Source organism: Tachypleus tridentatus, chromosome 3 (genome assembly GCF_004210375.1).
Source record: "Tachypleus tridentatus isolate NWPU-2018 chromosome 3, ASM421037v1, whole genome shotgun sequence".
Classification (NCBI taxonomy): domain Eukaryota; kingdom Metazoa; phylum Arthropoda; class Merostomata; order Xiphosura; family Limulidae; genus Tachypleus; species Tachypleus tridentatus.
This window is the reverse complement of record NC_134827.1, coordinates 117871729-117889705: the sequence shown is the minus strand read 5'-3', so window position 1 is coordinate 117889705 and position 17977 is coordinate 117871729. Positions and strand designations below refer to the sequence as shown.

The window sequence follows — 17977 nt, the reverse complement described above, 5'->3', positions numbered from 1 at the left end:
AACTGCAAATAAGTTCAAACTTGTTTAAGAATATATAAAATGTTTGGAGTAAAAGCGATTTACGTTTTAACACCAATTATATATTAAATAATTGTCAAATTAGCAAACTACGATATTCAGCATGTCTTGAATCTTTATTGTTTGATCAATTTATTGTATCTTTTAAAATATTATTTCAATTAAGAAACTTCACAGTTTATAACTAGCGTTAAGCAAACTATGGGAATCGTTACTGTAACAGCCAGTAGTATTTTAAAGAAGATCTCTGTACAGAGTGAAAACTATACTAGAAGCTAAGTTAAATACTGCCTGTCATTAATACGTATGTAACACGCATCTGTGTAATACATACTTGAAAGTCAATGTGCTTTGAAAGATTCGAATAATTGTAATTTACGTTTTTAATCGTTCAAACTGGTAGTTTGTGAGATAGCAATCTTTGCTTTATTTTTATTTCTACTTTTATTTATCGTTTATGTATATTTCTTTCTACGGTTCGTGTCAGTTATATCTTTATTTGACCAAAACACAGTGAATATTAAATATTTATAAATAAATTAATATTAAAAAACTAAGACGTATTTTCCCTAACGGTGGTTCATGTAAACTAAGTGTTAAGTAGTGCCAGGTATTCTTGCGGTCTAGCGAGACTGAAAAATACTTTAAGTTTACAGTTTGGTTTGATTTGAATTGTTTACAAAACTACACAACGGTTATCTGCGCTAGCCGTCCCTAATTTAGCAGTGTAAGAATAGAGGGAAGGCAAATAGTCATGACCACCCATCGCCAACTCTTGGGCTACTCTTTTACCAGCCAATAGTGGGATTGGCCGTAACATTATAACGCCCCCCACGACTGAAAGGGCAAGCATGTTTGGTGTTTAGTTTAAGACCCGGAGAGATTGAAAACGAAAGAGATGTTAGGCGAGACGTAAGTTATTATGTTTGTTAAAAGATGTCGCCACTGCAGATTTTCTTTTAACCGTTTATTTGTGAATTATACTATTTATTTAAAGAAGTGTTAAATATTGTTATTGTGAACAAACCTACCAATTACTGAATTAGGTTGTTTTTCTGTTGTTGTTTTGCAGATTTATTGTTCATAAGTTAATGTTATTTATATCAATATTTTATTATTTCGATACCATTTTTGTTTTGTATTGATGTTTACATTTGCAGAATGAATATTTTATTTTCCTAAATTACAAAGTACTCTCCACACAAGTGTTCATTAGTGTTTAATATTTCTTGAAACAGTGAACCCTAACACAAATAATAACATCGTTATTTGAAACGTAAGACCTAATACTACACAGGTTGAAACATTTCTCAGTTGTCCAAGAAATATTGGCGATAAAAAAACCAAAATAAAACGAAGGGTTTAAATACCTTGTTTTCAGTTTTAGTGCTAAACGTTTAAAAGTCTAAAACATTAAAATGAAAATCCAACTCAGGTGTATTAATAATTGGTAGTCCGTAAGTTTAACATAAAATATTTAAACAATGTTTTATTGTGCGCGTCTCTCTTTAATTGTTTTAGCAAAATATAATTATTTCTTTGGTTTAGAGATGTATTTGGTTTAAAATTGTGAAATATTTTGAGCGGTTTAGATCTTGAAAAAGAAGAATTTTAAAATACTTTAAAGTTGTTATCGTAACATCATATCGTTCTTTCAAGTTATATCACGCTTTCAAAATTTCTAAAAATAAAACTGGGATAACATATATTGCAATTTAATTTTGATTTTGAAATAAGTTTCCCCCTTTAACCGCATCTGCTGCATGCTTGAAGAGTACATTTTCATCCGTTTTTAAAAGAAGTTATTAAAAGATTCAAACAAAATCATCAGCTCCATTTCGATTGACTTTTATTGCCATCTAGTGAGCGGTATAAAAATGACGATTTATAATAATAATTAAGTGATTTATTTCTGGCAAACTGTACTAGATATTATGAGAGAACATTAACATGTGGTTGTTAATTCTAAATATCAGAGCTTACCCTATAACTAAGTTAAAAATAAAGTTATACATTACGTGTTGCCTAGCAAGGGCGTAAAATAAAATCTGAAAAGGGTTAAGGTGCTGCTAAGTTTGGAAGAAAATGGAAAGGAATAGCGAGGACGTATTGTGGGTATGAGGGCATACCCTTCGAAAATTATAACTCGATTTTATCCATGTAGATTTTAGAATTGTTTTTCAACATTTAACCTGCCTACCAAGGCTCGGCATGGCCAAGTGTGTTAAGGCGTTCAACTCGTAATCCGAGGGTCGCGGGTTCGAATCCCGGTCGCACCAAACATGCTCGCCCTTTCAGCCGAGCGGGCGTTATAATGTGACGGCCAATCCCACTATTCGTTGGTAAAAGAGTAGCCCAAGAGTTGGCGGTGGGTGGTGATGACTAGCTGCCTTCCATCTAGTCTTACACTGCTAAATTAGGGACGGCTAGCGCAGATGGCTCTCGCGTAGCTTTGCGCGAAATTCAAAACAAACAAACAAAATAAAACCTACCTGCATCTGTGATCTCGACAGATATCACGTACATGATGTAAATAGTCCTAAATACCTCTTCTCTTTTAACATATATTTAAGAAATTTAACACAAGCTGGCCACTAGACACTTAGTCCTTGTTTCTTTTATTATTATTATTATTATTATTTTTCATATTTTTTAATCATTATTACTTTTTTTTCTCTCTAATTGAATTATTATTCAATATAATATATTCATATAATTTCCTACAGATGGCGACACTTTATTAATCGTCACAGTGTGTGTGTGTGTGTGTGTGTGTGTGTGTGTGTGTGTGTTTTCTTGTAGTAAAGCCATATCGGGCTATCTACTGAATCCACCGTGGGGAATCAAACCTCTTATTTTAGCGTTGTAAATCCGTTGACTTACCGCTGTACCAGCGGGGAACTAATCGTGATATATCCATACACCTTTACGACACAATATAATCTACACTATAATCCGAGTCGCAATAAGCATATCTTTCGTAAATTATTAAACATAAAATGTAATTAAAGGCAAAGTTTAAATATGGGTCAGAATAATATATTTTTCTTTGGATTTTATTTACACCTTTAGTAATTTAATGAAAAATCATACGATATCTGAGAAATCAGAACGAAGATTTTTGATTTTTTAAAAATTATATCCGATACCAGAGAAAGTTCATAATTTTTTCCATGGATCTACATGTATGTATTTCATGTCGACAGAATTTTGTCTGAGAAAGTATTTTAAGGTTGAAGATATTTAACTAGCATTGCACTGGATGGGCTGATATAGGATAACTTTTTCGGAAAGAATTTCAAAATACAAGGAATTTTCTTCACGGTTTTACTGCTTGAGTCAAACCTAAATATAACTCTCGTGTTTTTTGTTTGTTTTTTTACTTGTTCGCATGTTATAGGGAGTAGAGAGAAACAAATAGAACAGCGTAAACTGAAACATGCCTGACGTGGCAAAGCGTCGGCGTCGAGTTCCCACGTGACTTTTCCCGCTAGTCCCTGAGGCCTTGCGTGAATGAAGTAAATCGGATATCCATTGTCGGGGCCTATGCAAGCTGCAGTAATCTGGGTGTGTAGTACTATATGTTGTCATCGTACGTACAGTGCCAGAAAGTTGCTCATTTTGGGATTTACATCGTTGTTGTAAAAATTAAGGTATGTAGTTCTTTAATTAATGAAAATTAAACGATTGCATCTTTTAAATTTATTTTATGTTTTAAAAGTTTATTTAGAAGGTATTTTGCAGAAATGTAAACTCTCGGTTTCACAAGGTTTGTTATGATATACTTAAAATGGCGGAGTGTCTGGAAACTTCTGAAATAAGCGTGAAAACCGTATGGAAAGATTTAATTTATGTCTTCCTATCAGAAATTCCCATTTTTGTTATCTTAAAGATTTCTAGCAAAAGATCTTAAACTTTCTAATATTTGTAGCTTTGTAATGCACTACTGTTAGGCAAAGAATATTACTTTACAGGGGCTCGAATCTCGTCACTAGGCTGAGAGAAAACTTAAATCATTAGACTAATGAATGTAGATCCAGCTAAGAGGCAAGTCACTGGCAAACTTTACAAGGGTTTTAACCTCGTCCCTAGGCTGAGACAAAACTTAAATCATTAGACTAATGAGTGTAGATCCAGCTAAGAGGCAAGTCACTGGCAAACTTTACAAGGGTTTTAACCTCGTCCCTAGGCTGAGACAAAACTTAAATCATTAGACTAATGAGTGTAGATCCAGCTAAGAGGCAAGTCACTGGCAAACTTTACAAGGGTTTTAACCTCGTCCCTAGGCTGAGACAAAACTTAAATCATTAGACTAATGAGTGTAGATCCAGCTAAGAGGCAAGTCACTGGCAAACTTTACAAGGGTTTTAACCTCGTCCCTAGGCTGAGACAAAACTTAAATCATTAGACTAATGAGTGTAGATCCAGCTAAGAGGCAAGTCACTGGCAAACTTTACAATAGATATTGTTCAGGATGAAACGGGTGTCTCCGTTAACAATAAAAAGTGTATCAGGAGTCTACATAGAAACTCCGGTACACAGAGTAATCCAATGTTCTGTCAGCTATATTACCGGTTCATTTAGAAAATTGGATGAGTTTATAAACACGCCTTCATTGTTTGACACTGTTCTCTTTGTGTTTATGTACTTCTCTTCGATATTTAACACTGTTCCGTTTGTTTATGTACTTGTCTTTAGTATCTTACACTACTGTTTCTGTTTATGTACTTGTCTTTAGTATCTTACACGTACTGTCTGTGTTTATGTACTTGTCTTTAGTATCTTACACGTACTGTCTGTGTTTATGTACTTGTCTTTAGTATCTTACACTACTGTTTCTGTTTATGTACTTGTCTTTATTATTTTACACTACTGTTTGTGTTTATGTACTTGTCTTTAGTATTTTACACTACTGTTTCTGTTTATGTACTTGTCTTTAGTATTTTACACTACTGTTTGTGTTTATGTACTTGTCTTTAGTATTTTACACGTGCTGTTAGTGTTTAATTTTCACCACAGTATCATGAGGCCATACTTTAATGTCTCACCACAGTATCGTCAGGCTATACTTTATTGTTTCACAACAGTATCGTCAGGCTATACTTTAATGTCTCACCACAGTATCGTCAGGCTATACTTTAATGTCTCACCACAGTATCGTCAGGCTATACTTTAATTTTCACCACAGTGTCGTCAGGCTATACTTTAATGTCTCACCACAGTATCGTCAGGCTATACTTTAATTTTCACCACTGTATCGTCAGGCTATACTTTATTTTTTCACCACACTATCGTCAGGCTATACTTTAATGTCTCACCACAGTATCGTCAGGCTATACTTTAATTTTCACCACAGTATCGTCAGGCTATACTTTAATGTCTCACCACAGTATCGTCAGGCTATACTTTAATGTTTTACCACAGTATCGTCAGGCTATACTTTAATGTCTCACCACAGTATCGTCAGGCTATACTTTAATGTCTCACCACAGTATCGTCAGGCTATACTTTATTGTTTCACCACAGTATCGTCAGACTATACCTTAATGTCTCACCACAGTATCGTCAGGCTATACTTTAATGTCTCACCACAATATCATCAGGCTATACTTTATTGTTTCACCACAGTATCGTCAGGCTATACCTTAATGTCTCACCACAGTATCGTGAGGCTATACTTTAATGTCTCACCACAATATCATCAGGCTATACTTTAATTTTCACCACAGTGTCGTCAGGCTATACTTTAATTTTCACCACAGTGTCGTCAGGCTATACTTTAATGTTTTACCACAGTATCATCAGGCTATACTTTAATTTTCACCACAGTGTCGTCAGGCTATACTTTAATGTCTCACCACAGTATCGTCAGGCTATACTTTAATTTTCACCACTGTATCGTCAGGCTATACTTTATTGTTTCACCACAGTATCGTCAGGCTATACTTTAATTTTCACCACAGTGTCGTCAGGCTATACTTTAATGTTTCACCACAGTATCATGAGGCTATACTTTAATGTCTCACCACAGTATCGTCAGGCTATACTTTTATGTTTTACCACAGTATCGTCAGGCTATACTGTAATGTTTCACCACAGTATCATGAGGCTATACTTTAATGTCTCACCACAGTATCGTCAGGCTATACTTTAATGTCTCACCACATTATCGTCAGGCTATACTTTAATATCTCACCACAGTATCGTCAGGCTATACTTTAGTTTTCACCACAGTATCGTCAGGCTATACTTTAATGTTTCACCACAGTATCATGAGGCTATTCTTTAATGTTTTACCACAGTATCGTCAGGCTATACTTTAATGTCTCACCACAGTATCGTCAGGCTATACTTTAATGTTTGACCACAGTATCGTCAGGCTATACATTAATGTCTCACCACAGTATCGTCAGGCTATACTTTAATGTCTCACCACAGTATCGTCGGGCTATACTTTAATGTCTCACCACAGTATCGTCAGGCTATACTTTAATGTTTTACCACAGTATCGTCAGGCTATACTTTAATTTTCACCACAGTATCGTCAGGCTATACTTTAATGTCTCACCACAGTGTCGTCAGGCTATACTTTAATGTTTTACCACAGTATCATGAGGCTATACTTTAATGTCTCACCATAGTACCGTCAGGCTATTCTTTAATGTTTTACCACAGTATCGTCAGGCTATACTTTAATTTTCACCACTGTATCGTCAGGCTATACTTTATTGTTTCATCACAGTATCGTCAGGCTATACTTTAATGTCTCACCACAGTATCGTCAGGCTATACTTTAATTTTCACCACAGTATCGTCAGGCTATACTTTAATGTCTCACCACAGTATCGTCAGGCTATACTTTAATGTCTCACCACAGTATCGTCAGGCTATACTTTAATGTTTTACCACAGTATCGTCAGGCTATACTTTAATGTCTCACCACAGTATCGTCAGGCTATACTTTAATGTCTCACCACAGTATCGTCAGGCTATACTTTATTGTTTCACCACAGTATCGTCAGGCTATACCTTAATGTCTCACCACAGTATCGTGAGGCTATACCTTAATGTCTCACCACAGTATCGTGAGGCTATACTTTAATGTCTCACCACAATATCATCAGGCTATACTTTAATTTTCACCACAGTGTCGTCAGGCTATACTTTAATTTTCACCACAGTGTCGTCAGGCTATACTTTAATGTTTTACCACAGTATTATCAGGCTATACTTTAATTTTCACCACAGTGTCGTCAGGCTATACTTTAATGTCTCACCACAGTATCGTCAGGCTATACTTTAATGTCACACCACAGTATCGTCAGGCTATACTTTAATGTCTCACCACAGTATCGTCAGGCTATACTTTAATGTCTCACCACAGTATCGTCAGGCTATACTTTAATGTTTTACCACAGTATCGTCAGGCTATACTTTAATGTTTCGCCACAGTATCTTGAGGCTATACTTTAATTTTCACCACAGTATCGTCAGGCTATACTTTAATGTATCACCACAGTATCGTCAGGCTATACTTTAATGTTTTACCACAGTATCATCAGGTTATACTTTAATGTCTCACCACAATATCATCAGGCTATACTTTATTGTTTCACCACAGTATCGTGAGGCTATACTTTAATGTCTCACCACAATATCATCAGGCTATACTTTAATTTTCACCACAGTGTCGTCAGGCTATACTTTAATTTTCACCACAGTGTCGTCAGGCTATACTTTAATGTTTTACCACAGTATCATCAGGCTATACTTTAATTTTCACCACAGTGTCGTCAGGCTATACTTTAATGTCTCACCACAGTATCGTCAGGCTATACTTTAATTTTCACCACTGTATCGTCAGGCTATACTTTATTGTTTCACCACAGTATCGTCAGGCTATACTTTAATTTTCACCACAGTGTCGTCAGGCTATACTTTAATTTTCACCACAGTGTCGTCAGGCTATACTTTAATGTTTCACCACAGTATCATGAGGCTATACTTTAATGTCTCACCACAGTATCGTCAGGCTATACTTTTATGTTTTACCACAGTATCGTCAGGCTATACTGTAATGTTTCACCACAGTATCATGAGGCTATACTTTAATGTCTCACCACAGTTTCGTCAGGCTATACTTTAATGTCTCACCACAGTATCGTCAGGCTATACTTTAATATCTCACCACAGTATCGTCAGGCTATACTTTAATGTTTCACCACAGTATCGTCAGGCTATTCTTTAATGTTTTACCACAGTATCGTCAGGCTATACTTTAATGTCTCACCACAGTATCGTCAGGCTATACTTTAATGTTTCACCACAGTATCGTCAGGCTATACTTTAATGTCTCACCACAGTATCGTCAGGCTATACTTTAATGTCTCACCACAGTATCGTCAGGCTATACTTTAATGTCTCACCACAGTATCGTCAGGCTATACTTTAATGTTTTACCACAGTATCGTCAGGCTATACTTTAATTTTCACCACAGTATCGTCAGGCTATACTTTAATGTTTCACCACAGTATCATGAGGCTATACTTTAATGTCTCACCATAGTACCATCAGGCTATTCTTTAATGTTTTACCACAGTATCGTCAGGCTATACTTTAATTTTCACCACAGTATCGTCAGGCTATACTTTAATGTCTCACCACAGTATCGTCAGGCTATACTTTAATGTTTTACCACAGTATCGTCAGGCTATACTTTAATGTCTCACCACAGTATCGTCAGGCTATACTTTAATGTCTCACCACAGTATCGTCAGGCTATACTTTAATGTCTCACCACAGTATCGTCAGGCTATACTTTAATGTCTCACCACAGTATCGTCAGGCTATACTTTATTGTTTCACCACAGTATCGTCAGGCTATACCTTAATGTCTCACCACAGTATCGTGAGGCTATACCTTAATGTCTCACCACAGTATCGTGAGGCTATACTTTAATGTCTCACCACAATATCATCAGGCTATACTTTAATTTTCACCACAGTGTCGTCAGGCTATACTTTAATTTTCACCACAGTGTCGTCAGGCTATACTTTAATGTTTTACCACAGTATCATCAGGCTATACTTTAATTTTCACCACAGTGTCGTCAGGCTATACTTTAATGTCTCACCACAGTATCGTCAGGCTATACTTTAATGTCACACCACAGTATCGTCAGGCTATACTTTAATGTCTCACCACAGTATCGTCAGGCTATACTTTAATGTCTCACCACAGTATCGTCAGGCTATACTTTAATGTTTTACCACAGTATCGTCAGGCTATACTTTAATGTCTCACCACAGTATCGTCAGGCTATACTTTAATATTTCACCACAGTATCATCAGGCTATACTTTAATGTTTCACCACAGTATCATCAGGCTATACTTTAATGTTTTACCACAGTATCGTCAGGCTATACTTTAATGTCTCACCACAGTATCATCAGGTTATACTTTAATGTCTCACCACAGTATCGTCAGGCTATACTTTAATGTCTCACCACAGTATCGTCAGGCTATACTTTAATGTCTCACCACAGTATCGTCAGGCTATACTTTAATGTTTTACCACAGTATCGTCAGGCTATACTTTAATGTCTCACCACAGTATCGTCAGGCTATACTTTAATGTTTTACCACAGTATCGTCAGGCTATACTTTAATGTTTCACCACAGTATCATCAGGCTATACTTTAATGTCTCACCACAGTATCGTCAGGCTATACTTTAATGTCTCACCACAGTATCGTCAGGCTATACTTTAATGTCTCACCACAGTATCGTCAGGCTATACTTTATTGTTTCACCACAGTATCGTCAGGCTATACTTTAATGTCTCACCACAGTATCGTGAGGCTATACTTTAATGTCTCACCACAGTATCGTGAGGCTATACTTTAATGTCTCACCACAGTATCATCAGGCTATACTTTAATTTTCACCACAGTGTCGTCAGGCTATACTTTAATTTTCACCACAGTGTCGTCAGGCTATACTTTAATGTTTTACCACAGTATCATCAGGCTATACTTTAATTTTCACCACAGTATCGTCAGGCTATACTTTAATGTCTCACCACAGTATCGTCAGGCTATACTTTAATGTCACACCACAGTATCGTCAGGCTATACTTTAATGTCTCACCACAGTATCGTCAGGCTATACTTTAATGTCTCACCACAGTATCGTCAGGCTATACTTTAATGTTTTACCACAGTATCGTCAGGCTATACTTTAATGTTTCGCCACAGTATCTTGAGGCTATACTTTAATTTTCACCACAGTATCGTCAGGCTATACTTTAATGTATCACCACAGTATCGTCAGGCTATACTTTAATGTTTTACCACAGTATCATCAGGTTATACTTTAATGTCTCACCACAGTATCGTCAGGCTATACTTTAATGTTTTACCACAGTATCGTCAGGCTATACTTTAATGTCTCACCACAGTATCGTCAGGCTATACTTTAATATTTCACCACAGTATCATCAGGCTATACTTTAATGTTTCACCACAGTATCATCAGGCTATACTTTAATGTTTTACCACAGTATCGTCAGGCTATACTTTAATGTCTCACCACAGTATCATCAGGTTATACTTTAATGTCTCACCACAGTATCGTCAGGCTATACTTTAATGTCTCACCACAGTATCGTCAGGCTATACTTTAATGTCTCACCACAGTATCGTCAGGCTATACTTTAATGTTTTACCACAGTATCATCAGGTTATACTTTAATGTCTCACCACAGTATCGTCAGGCTATACTTTAATGTTTTACCACAGTATCGTCAGGCTATACTTTAATGTCTCACCACAGTATCGTCAGGCTATACTTTAATATTTCACCACAGTATCATCAGGCTATACTTTAATGTTTCACCACAGTATCGTCAGGCTATACTTTAATTTTCACCACAGTATCGTCAGGCTATACTTTAAGGTTTTACCACAGTATCGTCAGGCTATACTTTAATTTTCACCACAGTATCGTCAGGCTATACTTTAATGTTTCACCACAGTATCGTCAGGCTATACTTTAATGTCTCACCACAGTATCGTCAGGCTATACTTTAATGTTTTACCACAGTATCGTCAGGCTATACTTTAATGTTTTACCACAGTATCGTCAGGCTATACTTTAATGTCTCACCACAATATCCTGAGGCTATACTTTAATGTCTCACCACAGTATCATGAGGCTATACTTTAATGTTTTACCACAGTATCGTCAGGCTATACTTTAATGTCTCACCACAGTATCGTCAGGCTATACTTTAATGTCTCACCACAGTATCGTCAGGCTATACTTTAATGTCTCACCACAGTATCGTCAGGCTATACTTTAATATCTCACCACAGTATCGTCAGGCTATACTTTTATGTTTTACCACAGTATCGTCAGGCTATACTTTAATGTCTCACCACAGTATCGTCAGGCTATACTTTAATGTTTCACCACAGTATCGTCAGGCTATACTTTTATGTTTTACCACAGTATCGTCAGGCTATACTTTAATGTGTTACCACAGTATCGTCAGGCTATACTTTTATGTTTTACCACAGTATCGTCAGGCTATACTTTAATGTTTTACCACAGTATCATCAGGCTAACACTAAACGGATTATTTATATTTCTCTGAATTTGTTGTTTAGTTATTTTCAATAACTCGTACATGTTTATCTTACTTACATATATTTATCTCACCCCTCGTTTTCGTAATGTTACCCATATAAATAGGCGACCAATATTTGCAGAAAGCGGTTATGCAACTCTGAAAAAAGTCCTGTCTCTGTCAACACAATTGTTTCATCAATCTGCAAGGGTCATGTTTTTAGCCGACCCTACCTGTGGGTGGGGATAACCTAGATACTCAGCACGAGAGGGCGACCTTTCGCGAGTCCAGTACCGGTCTCGTTTCTCACGGACCGACGAATTGTTGTGTACACAGCACTCCCCCCCCCTCCTTCTGCTATCCCTAACATTTAAATTGTCGTTGTTACGTAGTCACGACTAAAGCAGGTCATCCACTCGTGGGAAGAAAACAAGGTAGAGGGATGACAAACCACCAAGATCTCTCACACGGTCGGATTAATAGCTTTGATTCCTCTGCTTAGGGTTACACGCAAGGCCGAAATGGTTGATACAGAAATAGCCGGTAGTAACGTTCAACCTGTTCGTGTCGGTAATCGGTGTAATTTAGAATCATTCTTCTTGCGGTAAACTGGCTTACGTATAATGACGAAAATTTTGTAGAGATTTTCCAGGTGAACGTGATTTTAAACAAGTAGTTGATCCTGCGGTTTTGTGGTATATCATAAAGGAAACTGTTTAGTCGTTTTATTCTTTATTAAGATGGGTTGAACAAATTTAGATTAATGTTTAGACTTTTAGACCTGTGGATCAATGTTGCTTATCTTAGTTTCCTATGTGTTTGCTACATGTTAGATGAATGTGCTAGGCTTAGTTCCCTATGGGTTTGCTACCTGTTAGATGAATGTGCTAGGCTTAGTTTCTTATCTGTTTGCTACCTGTTAGATTAATGTGTTAGGTTTAGTTATCGATGTGCTTGCTACCCGTATGATTATTGTGTTAGGTTTAGTTATCGATGTGCTTGCTACCCGTATGATTAATGTGCTAGGCTTAGTTCCCTATGTGTTTGCTACCTGTATAATTAATGTATTAGGTCTAATTCTCTAAGTGCTTCCTACCTTTGAGATTAAAATGTTAAGTTGTTAGTTTTCGAAGTGCTTGTTACCTGCGTAATTAACATGTTAGGCTTAGTTCTCGACGTACTTGTTCCCTGTGTGATATCAATTACTAGATGTCTCGGATAGATTCATTGTTACTTCTACTCTCATATCTCTTGTTGTTCTCCGTGTAGAAACTTATACCATGTTAAAAAAAAAGCCCGGATGTAGCTTCCTCTCTTAAGAATTGTAGTGATCTGATAATGTATGAACATCAAAACTCCTGAGGGCCGTTGTCTTTCTCATAAATTGCAAGCTCTACCTGAAGAATTTTAAAAATTCATTTGATCCGTTCATAAATTAGTGTTATGTTGTGAAGTCCGGGTTCCTAGGTGAGTAGACATCAGTCCAGTATTGTATATCTTCACAGTTGTTGTAACCGCTTCATATCTAAGTCAGCTGCGATCTAAATCATAAACCGGCTTCCCTTAATGCAATTAAGTCTCCTAGTGTTCAGCCACCATAGAGTTGTATTTTAACAGATACAATTCTGCCTCGGCCACTAACCGCAACGCCCCCCAGTGAGAAAGAATGCTGCGAGTCTTCCTTAGCCACTAGGCCAAGCAGTGTCACAGCTTAAATTTTGAACAGTATTATATAAAACCTGTAGTTTTACTAGTTTGTTAGTTACGTATATGCTAATTAATTTGACTTTTCTTAATAAAGTGTCAAACACTCACGAAATTAAAAAAAAAATCGTTTAATTTTAGAGTGAAAGCGTGTCACGACTGGGTTATTTTAATCACATTAAAATAGCCTAATTGAAATTGTTTTATGTTACCTCTTAGCCCTACTTGCCATCTGGTTGTAAAAAAATCACCTGGTTTATAAGACAATGTACTCCACCTTGACGTCACCAGAACTTCATGGTTTTTCTAATATCTGTAGGTTTTCTACAGCTGCTTCATTATTCAAGTTGAATCTCTCCAGAGTTTGGTGTTTTATGTTCCGTAAAGTAGCACATGGAAACTAAGTAATAGGTTTGTAAACGTAGTTCATACCAGTACAGACAAGATCAGTGACAAAAAGTTTTAAACTAAACCGTTGTTTTCCCGCGCGACTTGTTTTGTTTTTTAACACCAGGTTCTCTTTGTGCTATTTAGTCATTTTGTACGTACTATATTATGCATTATAATATTTTAGTTGATTTCAAGTGTGTCTTACTTTCTCTGCCACCGAATATCGAGGATATCAGAACCTCGAGTTTTATTAGCTTAAATGTGTGGCCTTTAAAACAGTATTACTCAATTACCGATTTGTTGGACTTTTATTTTAATGAACGTTATTCTAATAGATGCGCTGAATTAAAAAATTATATATGTATTTCCTGAATTAAACTTATTATTGTTCTTTACAGATAAAACAGAAATTAATTTAAATAATTAATCCTTCAAATTTATCCCCGAAAAAAAAATATGTCTCAGGAAACTAAATCTACATCAAATTTTTTCAGAGTAGAAAAGACCGCAAGACGTAGAAAATATAATGAAAACAAACAAGTATTCAAAATAAGTAAAAACACACGTCTATAATTAATGTAAATATTTTTTGTCACAGACGTGTGTTTTTACTTACTTTGAGCACTTTTTAATTATTCTTTAAGTCAAGTTTGTGCCTAACCGAACAATATGAAAATGTCAGAAGAGCTTCTGTCACGGGTAGCATTCAATTAGAGGGAAGTGGGGAACCTGGTTAGAAGGAGCAACACGCCCTCTGAAAAAAAAAAGTCTGTATACTGTTGTTCAAAAAAATACACAATCATCGAACGTCATAAATATGAACCTAAATTAATGGATGCACAGCAGTGGACTGAAACAGTTATTTTGTGGTAGACGTTTTATCTGTGTGAATTATTTTGGCGTCATAAAAACCTAAGTTGCGATCTGTTTAAGAAAATGATATTTTTAAATTCATGTTTTAATTTCAGTACTTTTTTTACAATTTCTCCAAAGAAATGTACACGTTTTTTAACTCAGGGCATGAAACTGTATTAAAATAACGTTTATTGAAATAAAAATTTGACAGTTGATCAACCGAAAAGTGCCTAACGTTAAAAAAAAAGCCTAAAATTAGGGTTACTGTTAATGTAAACCGGGAATTTTTTTCTTCTCGCATCTCTCTTAATTTTTCCATTTCGGTTTCAAAATCTGAAGCGTGTAAAATTAGGCCTATTGGTTTCAGTGCATCAAAAATAATAATCTAAAATTTTAGCTACCTACTGCTTTGTAAGCACGAATGTTCTGAAGAGTATACCATGTTTAGTACACTTGCGTCAGAAATAGGTCCAGTATTAGAGTTTGAACTATACGGAGTACAACGTGACGTTTTAAAGTAGTTGTAGGCTGAACTAGATGTTCTCGTAATGATCTATATACACAAACTACTTAAAACACTCAATAGTAGCAGGTTCTAACTTAACTTGAAAATCCTTCCACTTGCTTTACAGGTGAGAAGCCCTATACTTGTACCTGGGAAGGTTGCACGTGGAAATTTGCGAGGTCAGACGAGTTGACCCGTCACTACCGCAAACATACGGGTCAAAAACCATTTAAGTGCCAGCTATGTCAAAGGTCATTTTCCCGCTCCGATCATCTCTCTCTTCACATGAAAAGACACTAGACACGTGTTTTATCGGTGAGTAGATGTGGAAATCTGTTATCTATATTATATTAATCACCAGTCGTCCAATAGATAACCCTGTAGAACTAATGTCGCTTTTAATGCCTCGAGATAAGCCTAATTTGAAAACTTACTTTCTACATCAAACTATTATTTTAGTGTTTTTTCAGTACCAGGATCACGTGACAGACGTAGTTATTTATTATTAGTGTAGAGTGTTCGATCCTTGTTGGTCATCTGTTAATAAGTGCTTCCTATATTCTTACAGACCACTGAAAATTAACTACATTACGAAAGTGGCTCATTCCGGTGTTTCGTAGAATTTGTTTTCAACTGTTTCACTCACGACGACCATGACGTCAGCTGTTTATGACATGCTAGCACCCTCTGCCAGATTTTTACCTGCCAACCTGGGCCCTGCGTTGGATTGCATGTCTCAGAGACATTTGTAAAATAGTTTTTGTGAAGAAAAAATATTTAAAAGAATTCAGCCAGAATTGACCTTTTGAAGAAGGATTACGGAGCTTTAGATACTTGTACTGGCCAGTCTACGCTGCCGTCTTTTAGCGCCCACTGTCGGGCTTCCCAGTTTTCGTCCATGAGAAGTGATTCAAAGCTCCGCTCGAGCTATTTAAGGCCAGTTGATACCCTCTCTGTAGGGTAAGGTGCTTCACTCACCTGCTTGATGGTGATAAGTCAAAAGTTCACCGTCAGATGGATTCATCTTGCAAATAAAAAATATATATAGAAAATTTATATAGATATACATAATAAAGGTTGCTCAGTGTCTTTGTGTATGAATGGAACTGTAAAGTTACTAATGTATTGACGTTGACTTGTGTTTAAAATAACGACTTTATAATTAAGGCTTTGTTCATACCAGTCAAATTACTTATTTTCAGTAATGATTTCAAACTGGGCTTAAATTTATTGTTAATTAGGGCGTGAGAAGCAAAATTTTATTCCATTAAAGATACTTTCAAATTTGGTAATGAAAATTTCTATGTAATAACCAACGCATTTTCTTTGCCTTATCGTGAATATGTTTTTTTGTATTGTTAATTTTGCATTTCTTTTTTATATTTCACTATTAATAACGTAAAAATGGCCACTGGCAGAAACTATAATTGTTTTAAAAAATATATATATTCCAACGACAAGTGCTGCCATCTAGTGGTATACATTTCCAACATATAATTTATATGATATAATGACGTTTATAATTAAATTTTTATTTACGTAAAGACAGTGGTTCTTATTACACAGAACTGTATTCTTATATGCGCTAATGAAAATGTTATAGGTTTGGGTTTCGTTACAATGTTTTCACATTATAGATTCTGTGATATCAAATCTTAACGCTCGACATCTGTGGTGATAGAAGTCGTGAGACTGTCTATTTTTTATATATATTCAGTAATTTAGAAGTATAAATATATATGACGTCACTATGGTAAAATAATACCAAAAGTAAATTTTCGTAGCTTCGAATGTAAAGTTGAAGAATTCAGCACATGTGTGCCGATCGAAAGTACGTAGACAGTCACTTGCATGTGCAGTCGAAACCTAAAATGTAGGTTACAGTATTTATATGAATCAATATTCCTACTCTCTCAACAAGAGTGCCGCTCAATTTGCACCTTTACTATGTTGCCTTGCTCATCAGGGTTTCAGCCTTGAATGTTTTATAAAATAGGATTCTTTATTACATTAGAGTGCTTACCAGTGTTCAAGCTATAGACTCAGAAACATGGTTCTTTACGAATGAGATATTTGCAAAGCCCGACTCTAGTTCAAAATTTAAGTAACAAATCTAACAACTAAAGCAATAACTTTGACATCTCTCGAGTGGATTAGGTTGTCTCAAAGTAAAGTTATCCATTAAAATAACGTTAGCGGCTTTCCTATATTAAAATTAACACCAGACGACGAAGTAAACAAAGAAATGAAACTGTTGGTTACAAACCTTCGGATTCAATTCTCTTGTTTAAAGATAAGACCTAACGAAGTGACAGAAAAGTTACATTTGTGTCTAATAATTATTACCACGTTTCATTTCATTACGTTTCTTTCCCTACAGCTCCGCGAAATGACTGAGCTGTCTTATATTCGATATATTTCACCTGATGCTCTGTTTTTACGTTATTTCTATCAGTGTCTTGACAGATATAATTTTAAATAGCAGTACAGTGGAACCTCTCTAAGCGGCCACCCCTCATATTCGGTCACCCCTTGAAAGCGGTCATCCAATCACAGTCCCTTTTTTGTGTTTACATAATCCTTATTATGTACAGTGGAACCCTCTAAAGCAGCCACTTTCTAGACTGAGACAAACTGGCCTGACTAGAGGGGTTCCACTGTACTTGGCGGGACAGAGGTTAATACATGTTTAATCGCGACTGATATTAAATACAATTTTAATTAATACAGTATTAGATATTTCAAATCCTGCCCACAACTAAATGACTTCTCACTTTTGTATGTCGTGAGATTTTCACGTATTAAATAACTTCTTGTTACCAACAACTTTTATACTCTGAACCATTTTTCGGATTATTTGTACAGACATAAAT

General features: G+C 35.9%; 1 protein-coding gene across 1 annotated transcript; it reads left to right on the top strand.

The window, feature by feature from the left end:
• Positions 1-12048: 12048 nt before the first annotated feature.
• LOC143247851 (early growth response protein 3-like) lies at positions 12049-16391 on the top strand. The gene is made up of 3 exons (XM_076496402.1): positions 12049-12193; positions 15232-15419; positions 15673-16391. Exons 1-2 carry the CDS (start codon positions 12172-12174, stop codon positions 15402-15404), a joined length of 195 nt encoding a protein of 64 aa, XP_076352517.1. The 5' UTR covers positions 12049-12171; the 3' UTR covers positions 15405-15419; positions 15673-16391.
• Positions 16392-17977: the final 1586 nt, after the last annotated feature.